The sequence below is a fragment of the Carassius carassius genome, chromosome 14 (genome assembly GCF_963082965.1).
Source record: "Carassius carassius chromosome 14, fCarCar2.1, whole genome shotgun sequence".
Lineage (NCBI taxonomy): Eukaryota > Metazoa > Chordata > Actinopteri > Cypriniformes > Cyprinidae > Carassius > Carassius carassius.
In genome coordinates, this window is record NC_081768.1 from 10,388,368 (window position 1) to 10,397,244 (window position 8,877).

The 8,877-nt window shown below is 36.7% G+C and overlaps 1 protein-coding gene and 1 pseudogene across 1 annotated transcript; one reads left to right on the forward strand and one right to left on the reverse strand.

Annotated features, from left to right (window-relative positions):
• Nucleotides 1-1,424: 1,424 nt before the first annotated feature.
• On the forward strand, nucleotides 1,425-5,062 carry LOC132156917 (nucleolar and spindle-associated protein 1-like). The gene is made up of 12 exons (XM_059565995.1): nucleotides 1,425-1,618; nucleotides 1,931-1,996; nucleotides 2,083-2,223; nucleotides 2,356-2,545; nucleotides 2,695-2,778; nucleotides 2,929-3,041; nucleotides 3,498-3,548; nucleotides 3,666-3,829; nucleotides 4,005-4,165; nucleotides 4,277-4,399; nucleotides 4,501-4,606; nucleotides 4,886-5,062. Exons 1-12 carry the CDS (start codon nucleotides 1,544-1,546, stop codon nucleotides 4,971-4,973), a joined length of 1,362 nt encoding a protein of 453 aa, XP_059421978.1. The 5' UTR covers nucleotides 1,425-1,543; the 3' UTR covers nucleotides 4,974-5,062.
• A 177-nt stretch (nucleotides 5,063-5,239) lies between these two features.
• Nucleotides 5,240-8,688, reverse strand: LOC132157578 (complex I intermediate-associated protein 30, mitochondrial-like; annotated as a pseudogene).
• Nucleotides 8,689-8,877: the final 189 nt, after the last annotated feature.

The following is an 8,877-nucleotide window of genomic DNA, read 5'->3' on the forward strand; positions in this document are numbered from 1 at the left end:
CTCACCTCTTTAATATTTTTGTCCATGAGTCTGTGTTTGAAATTGATTTTGGAGGCTTTAACACATGCACCACTTCTTAGCATGTAGCTAAAAAGTAAACCATTGGTCAAATAAAAAAAAAAATCTGATTTAAGAATCCATTAAAAGAGTTAAATAAATGGTTCAGCCAAAAATAGAAATGTACATAAATTAACATTTATTCACTCTGAGGCCATCCAGGTAGTAGATGATTTTGTTTCTTCATCAGAAAAGATTGTGAATAATTTAACATTACATCACTTGCTTACCAGTGGATCATTAGCAGTGAATAGGTGCCGGCATGATGACATTCCAAACAACTGACAAAAGCATATCACAATAATTCACAAGTAATCCAAATGGCTCCAGTCACAAAAACATGCAGTTTTACATTTCACAGACATTAACTGGTGGACTGGAGTCGTGTGGATTACTTTTAAATTATGATGATGTTTTTATCCGCTGTTTGGACTCTCCTTGTGACGGCACCCATAATGTAATACTACATTTCTTCAAATGTGTCCTGGAGAAGAAACAAACTCATCTACATCTACATATCTTGAATAGCCTGAGGATGATTAGATTTTTAGCAGGCATGGCAACCAGCACAGTGAAGGACTTGGTGGGTGCTACAGACAGAGAAACCACAGGATGTTGGGACATACACAAGCTGAACATACACTGAAATCAACAGACAACTATACTTACGAGAAAGCCAGTTGACCAATCAAACTCATCTCCAACTTTTTGTTTACCCTCACATCCTCAGTAACTTCTTCAGAGGGAAAGATTAATATGCAGTAGTTATCATCACAACACAGTCATCCACTTGTTTGGTCTTTGGTGCTTTTTACTAAAGTATTCAAGGCTGCATTAATATCTTGAGAATTTTTAGTCTGCGTGTTTTTAAAGGTAACTAGAACAGCTTACTCAAACAAATTATACTCTGGAGGCTTGGGACTTCCCCACAGACGCCGAGAGTCTCCAAGCACTGTGTTGCATGTCATGCATTGTAGAACACTGCAATTCCTAAAGTCTAATACAGTACTGGCTTCTCCGTCCTTCACTGCTCTTAGCTGATCTGCAATTGAACTAGTCTGTGTCGAGTCACATGGGCCGATATCATAAGAGCTTTCGAGAAAACTTCCGAGTGCTGTTCGACATGATTACATAAGTAAGTTTTGTTCTTTCTCATACAAGTTCAAAAGACGCAACCACGTTCATTCATTTATGAGCTTGAACTTCAGGTCAGGTGGCGCCCTAAACCGCTTTATCAATACCCGCCTTTGCTAATCCATGTGACCCAATCAAAACCAACGAGAAATAAACGCCATTTTTATTGGATGTAGTGCTGCGTCGTCATGGGCTTCTCAACCAATCATCTAGCGGAAAAGGGTGGTTTTGAAACACGTTATTTTTCAAACAGCAATCCCCACCTAAACAAACCGAGCTGTAGATCACAGAGTCGTCAATTTCAGTATTACAGTTATATATCTGTAGATTTGACAGTGAGTTTAACCACAATATGGATTTGGATTCGCTTAAATATGCGGAATTGCAGCGTCTCGCGAAAGATGTTGGACTGAAAGCAAATATGAAGGTAAGTCGCGTTTACTAAGCGATCCTGTCCATGTGTAACAATACCAAATGACCTGAATTTTGCATGAGTGAATGTAGATTCCTTAAATATTTTTAATACGAACGCTGTACTAATTAAAGTATGGTAACTCTCCTTTGGATTTTACAGTTAACGTTACGTTGTTGGCGTTTTCGCGTGAAATAACAAACCTTTCATTTAACGTTAGTTAGTTTGTGATTGAACGTTATCTACATTTACATTCATCAGACTCTTTAATCCAAAACCACTAACAATCCAATTTATTTTATTAAATGCTCAATGCTTTTTTTCTAGGCTGAAAAGCTATTGAAAGCTTTAAAACAACACTTTTTACAACAACAACACCAGACATCTGCAAATGTGAGTATTATTTTTGTACATTGTCACTATAATTTTTTTGAAATGGGAAGAGTTGCTGTAACTGAATTACATTGCTTTGGTTACAGGATAATGATCCAACCACCGCGGACGCGCATGATGCCGTGGACGAGCAGGGCGCGCACACTGCAACGTTTGTGACCGAGCGCCGGGGAAAAGCCCGCACTGCCAAGAGACAGCTCAGTGACTCCACATCTGTTACTGCTCAGGTACACATGAACATACGTAGGCTGCAGTTTTATTTTCTATCTGGACTGTTTCATCTTTTACTTTTAGATATACACTTTAAAACCACGTCTAGGGTTTTGTAATTGTTTTTGTTTTTAATATGTAATATTTAGAATGAAGAAAAGCCGGCTCAAGAGGAGGACCGAAGGGGCTCCAAGAGGAGGAAGGGGTCCTCACCCAAGGACACAGAAACACCAGTTCCACCTGAAACATCTACTAAAGAAGATCCCGTGGAGAGAGTTCTAGAATCTGAGGAAACCAATCCAGACTCTGAAAGTGCTCCTGCAGAGCCAAGTGTTAAAGGTGAAAAATGCCTTGATATTAAGTTGCTCATTGAGAGTAGATGTTATTAATTAACCTTTTAATTAAGATCTAATAGATGGATAAGTTACCTTGTGATTTGTTCCTGCACAGCGTATGTGGTGTTGACTATTAAAATGTATATTTTGCAGGTGTGGGAAGAAAAACAGTGGGTAAAATCCCTCGTCTTGAGGGCCTGATGAAGAGAAAACCTGCACTGAGGCCGACAACTCCTAGTAATAAGATCCTTCCAACTTTATACACAAAAACAAAATGGTTTTTTTCCAGTTCCTGTATTATTCAAAATAAAATTTCACTTGAGATCATTACATAACACGTGTAATCAAATATTCTGAGCTATGCATTTGCAAATCACTCTTTCCTAGACTTCAAGAAACTCCACGAGGCTCACTTCAAAAAGATGGAGTCCATTGATTCTTATGTCCAAAGGAAGAACAAACAAATGGATGTGATCAGGAATTCTGTCAAGGAGCTGACGGTAAAAATGAGTGGAACCCTGGTCTGTCAATTAATAACAGCCATTGTTATTGTTCTTAAAGGGGTTGTTCATCCCGAAAAGAAAATTCTCTTAATTTGCTTGCCCTCATGTCGTTCCAAACCTGTATGACTTATTTATTCTATAGAACATAAAATAAATTATTTTCAAGAATGTTGGTAACCAAACAGTTTTGGTTTCCATTGACATCCACTGTACAGAGAAAAAACAATAATAAACTAAAATAAAAACAAACAATGAAACCAAGTTCCACAGAAGAAAATAGGTTAGCAACGAAATGGAGATAAGCAACAATAATTGATATAGCTGTCAAAAAATGTGCTATTTATTAAATATTATATATACATTAATAAAAGTAAAGTACCACTGGCTTGAACAGTGTAGTTTGAGTTCCAAATGTTTTATTTATAAGCGGTATATTTATTTTTGCAATTTCAGACTCTGTCAGAGAAGACACTGATGAAATCGGTTGAAACAAAGGCTCAAACTGTAAGTCACCATGACTTGAATATCAGCTGTAGTGTCAATCTGTGTGTCACCATGCTTCATTGTGAATTCGTTGTCGACCTGAAATCATAAGCAAACTTTGGTGTTGTCTCCCATTAGAAGGTACCTGCTAGCAGAGTGTCTCTCTTCAGTCCTGGAGTGCAGGAGAAAAAAACATTGGCAGAAAAACGGAGGCTCACTCAGCAGTCTGCCAGCAAGTCTGCTTTGAAGGACACCACCACCTTCAGGCCAACTGTCCTCACCACTAATAAAATCAATGTCCGGTAAATACATCAATGGGCTCTAATTCACTTAAGTTTATAATGCTTTAAGTATTGAAATTAAGGTGCTAAAGCCAAGCACAGACAACTAAACTGTTTAAATAGAACATGGTTTATTATAATATAACCAATTTCTATAGCTGTACTTAAATGTTGACTGCAGTGTTTCCTTCCCAAGGTTTTCGCAGACCACTCACGATAACGAATATAAGCGTTCGCTGGTAAAGACTCCAGCTCGTATGTCTCCTCTCATCCCTCTTACTTCCACTCCAGGGAGGAAATCTGATGTTCATTCCAAACCTGAACTTAATAAAAGTGTTGGTGCCATCAAAACACCTGGTAAGAGTAATGCATTTCATTGCGGTAATCATTTATCAAAAACAACTAAAAAATATTTTTTTGAAGCATTGGTTTTAATGGTAATTTTGCTTTTTTGCTTTTTTTTTACAGGAGCTACTCCATTTGTTTTTAATGGGAACAATAGTTTATCAGTCACCCCTGGTGTCACCAAGAAGAACACATTTGATCTGAAGGCCAGTCTCTCCCGTCCACTCGCCTACAAACCACACAAAGGTATGACCACACTCAGACAAATATATGAATGAAATACTCAAACTAACATGTTAGGCAGTGCTTCCTTCCTTGCTTTTCATTGTCTTCATTTACCTCTGCAGGAAAACTGAAGCCATTTGGAGCTCAGCAGGAGAACACAGCACTTGATAAATCTCAGACTGTTCCTTCACACCAGAAAAACTATAAACAGCACCAAGTTAAAACCAGGTGAGGTGCTTATAACGGTTTTCAAAACTGATAATAAGAAATTTCTTGAGCAGCAAATCAGAATATTAGAATGGTTTTAAATTGTAGCAATATTTCACAATATTATTTTTACTGTATTTATCAAATAAATGCAACTTCGATGAGCATAAGAGACTTCGAGCATTAAAAAAATCTTATGACCCCCAACCTTTATACTCTAGCATACATTTGAATTTCCTGTGTCTCATTATCTAAAATGAAACTTCCTACATTGAATATGTTTTGCCTTTTCATTTTCAGAGAGGAGCGACGTGCCAAGCACACAGAAGACCGAAAACAAAAGAAAGATATGACGTTGGGTGCCAGACGAGGTCTGGTCATGGCCTAACTCAAGTTTTCTTACTGTTTTGCTATCTTAGACACTCACTGTACATGTTTAGCTTTCGTCTTCTATTCCAAACTTTTGTACATATTTTGCTCTTCTGTAAATGCTTGGTTAATATGGTAAGGTCTTTTGTTTTTTATACTTCTTAAATTGTTTTGATTATATGTTTTCAAAGAAAGTGTTTCCCCTGATGTGTGTTAAGTCTTAATGGTTATTTGTACTGGGCTTCAACTTATTGTAAAGACAAAAAAGTAAAGCCACTCAAAACATTGGTCAAGCAAAATGTTTATTTGAACTTGAGCGATATTCATAAATTAACATTTTGTACTACTTTGTCTTAAATGTGGTCATTTTTGGTGTGTGTGTATATATATGTGTTAGATTTCAGCCTTCAAAAAATGTCCACTGAAGTTTTATTAATAAATCAGTGTCTGTCTGTCTGTCATCTGATTGCTGAATCCAATTAGATATCTGGGTTTCTCTTGTAAAGCTCCTATGCGAACTCCTCTGTGTGGGCAAGGTCACTGCACAGACCAATGAAATCAATCTCCAGCTGAAATTGGCCATCTGCTTAATCCCCCAATGTAAAACCAATACTCTTTACCTAAGAGCATAAACAAGTTTTGATTTAATATTATAATAAATCATAATGAAAGCGAAAGTGACGTGATATTCAGCCAAGTATGGTGACCCATACTCAGAATTTGTGCTCTGCATTTAACCCATCCGAGGTGCACACACACTGTGAACACACACCCGGAGCAGTGGGCAGCCATTTATGCTGCGGCGCCCGGGGAGCAGTTGGGGGTTCGATGCCTTGATCAAGGGCACCTAAGTCGTGGTATTGAGGGTGGAGAGAGCACCGTCCATGCACTCCCCCCACCTACAATTCCTGCCGACCGAGACTCGAACTCACAACCTTTTGATTGCGAGTCCGACTCTCTAACCATTAGGCCACAACTTCCCCCAAATAACAAACCCTAATGCTCATAAATACGTCACCAGAGGAAAAATAAGAAAAGTTTAATGCTAATATCAATAACCAGACGGGTGAACACTACGAGATGACAAGAAAGTCATGCTGACCTTATCTAACTCCAAACTTTTAGACAGTAAGTGTAAAACTTACTGAACTGCAGATGAAGTGTGTTCTAAATGTACATTCATGTAAATTTCCTAAGACCTACCTTGACATCCTGGCAGTAGGGTCCCCCTCTAGTGTAGAGGAAGTAACTGTAGATGTCATCTCTGATGAGAAAAGGTCTCAGCAAACATGTTTATCATCCATGGTCTTCCATCTCCCCGAATAAGCACATGTAATGTGTTGAAACTTGACCAGTCATAGTATTTTTTTGTCAAATGAGGCCTGCAAAAGAAATTAATGAAAGGTCAAATTACATATTATTGCTCCTTTACTGCTCACTTTAAATGCATGAAAATGTATGCAAATAACAAACCCTAATGCTGTGTTTCTCAATACTGCTCCCTTCTAATATCTTACTCTTATGTAACATGGAACTCATGAATTATAGTGTCTCAAGTGTTTTATCTTTATAAATTGTACAATTATAAATTGGAAACACACCTATAGACTACCATTCAAAACTTCAAGAGATTTATAACATATTACAAGGCTGTATTAAATTAATCAAAAGTGAAAAAAAGACATTTATTGTGTTACAAAGATTTCTATTTCAAATAAATAATGTTCTTTTTAACATTCTATATATCAAAGAATCCTGAAAAATCAAGGTTTTCACAAAAATGTTAAGCAAAACAACTATTTTGAACATTGATGATAAGACATGTTTCTTAATATGTACCAAAACAGCTTATTCATAATTTCTGAAGGATCATGTGACACAGAGGACTGAAGTAATGGCTGCTGAAAATTCTGCTTTTCCATCACAGGAATAAATGACATCTTAAAATGTATTAAAACAGAAACATTAATTTTAAATTGTGATAATATGTGTCTTTAATCAAACACTTGGTGAGCATGAGAGATTTCTTTCAAAAAAAAAATTACCTTTTGAATGGAAGGTCAAGTTTAAGATTGTCTAAACCTTATTTTTCCATGCAATTTTTACAGATCAGACGGGAGTTTAATAAGCAAAGGAAAGGTAATTTAAATGGAATAAGTCATTATATAACAGTTTCATCTACACTTTTCCATAATATTTTAAAAGCACCTGTTGTACCACTAAATTGGTGGCTATCAATGTCATGTACTGTTCAAAGATTAGTCATTAACCCATGCAGAAATAAGAAAAGTACACAAAAAAATGCATAGGAGGTCTAAAAGATGATGAACAAGGAACTGAATAATGGATCCGATGGAGGGAAGTTCGATCTCAGCACTGACCAGGGGCAGTTTGGAGCGCAGAGTGCAGTATCCACTGTATCGAGTCTCTCCATCACAGGGAGGGGTGGAGCACAAGGTCCCATACAGCAACATGTGGTGTTGTTCTTGCCCAGTTTAATGTATGCCCCACTGTGACCCCCAATCTCCTGATTGGATGACACCACCCACTGATTGAGACTCTCTGGTCCAAGGAACTCCCACTGTCTGTTTGACATGTGTTTGTTCCAACATGTGATCTATTAACGGCCTTCCTTCAGGTCCGTCTGGACAAACTCATCCTTCAACAACCCAATATGCTTCTTGATACCCTCCACGCCTTTGGAGAAATCAAATTGTACAGTATATTTTGCCAGGGCTAGCGGGTGTCTTAGCAACACTCATAGACACTCCTGGTGCTCAGTATATCTGAGCATCTCAGGGTAGATGGCAATAACAGAGTCTGTCTGTGAATGACACCATAAACTCCAAACAGAGTTTTTAATGTTGTCTTTGACAGCCATTTGCTAGCAGTAGTTCTTGCTATCAGATCAGGCATCCATTAGAAAATTTAAAACATATTTAGTGAAATGCCTTTTTTAAATTTACCATCATATATCATTTAAGTTGATCTTCTGGTTTAAAATTATTTCACTAATCCAAATCAAGATGAGGGGTTTTGAAACAGAGGACTGCAAGGAAGTGGGATTTGGTCCATGTTCATTTAATCATTAGTAGCCTTTTGTCAAATCATTACACTGCAAAGTAGAATAAGAACTTAACCATGGTATTTGTAAATGTCTATATAGTCTAAAATAATTTAATAAATAACACAGTATAGTAGTACAATAGACAGATTAAAATAATTAAGTAAACAACAATTTATTATTTACACAAATAAGTAAATAATAAAAACATGTCGAAATTAATAACTTAGTACAGTACTAAAGTAAATTATTTAGAGCCATGTAAACAGTGTAAAACTGTAACTTAAACATAATATTTTAAATGAGTTCATGGTATATGAATTTAAATTAGTATTAATTGGGTCTTTACACATGAAACTATATGGCTGTATTTAAAACTTACTTACACGTTGACTTGGATGAGGAATAGATATAAAATCTAATTTGACTTTAAATGGCATTCACAAGTCAACAAATACAACAGCCACTGCGTGATTACTTATTTTTGTCACGACAGTTACTCGTTACAGCTATGTTAAAACACCGCATTTGAGTGTAACCAAACCACATGTATCATAATTAAAAATACATAATTGAACGAATAAGCATACAATATGGCTTGAAAAGCAACTAAGTCTTACCACTCTTGACACTCAAACAAGCTTACAAGCTATTACGGTCCGTCATACATCTGTCCTTACCTGAAACAAGCACTCGTGCTTTTATTCCTACAGACAGCAAATCTCTCTCGCAGTTGATTCCCGCCCACATCACATTTAGCGACTAACAAATATCATTATAATTTTCGCCAAATGTATGTGTACAGATAATACATCATTATTAGATACTGGGGATTTCTGATCCTGTATGTGTAGTCAAT

What these genes read in the sequence shown, in the direction of transcription:
- LOC132156917 (XM_059565995.1), top strand. Translation starts at nt 1,544, where the DNA reads ATGGATTTGGATTCGCTTAAATATGCGGAATTGCAGCGTCTCGCGAAA. An exon ending in AACACCAGACATCTGCAAAT is followed by an intron (nt 1,997 to 2,082) that starts GTGAGTATTATT and finishes CTTTGGTTACAG; the next exon opens with GATAATGATCCAACCACCGC. An exon ending in CAGCACCAAGTTAAAACCAG is followed by an intron (nt 4,607 to 4,885) that starts GTGAGGTGCTTA and finishes TTTCATTTTCAG; the next exon opens with AGAGGAGCGACGTGCCAAGC.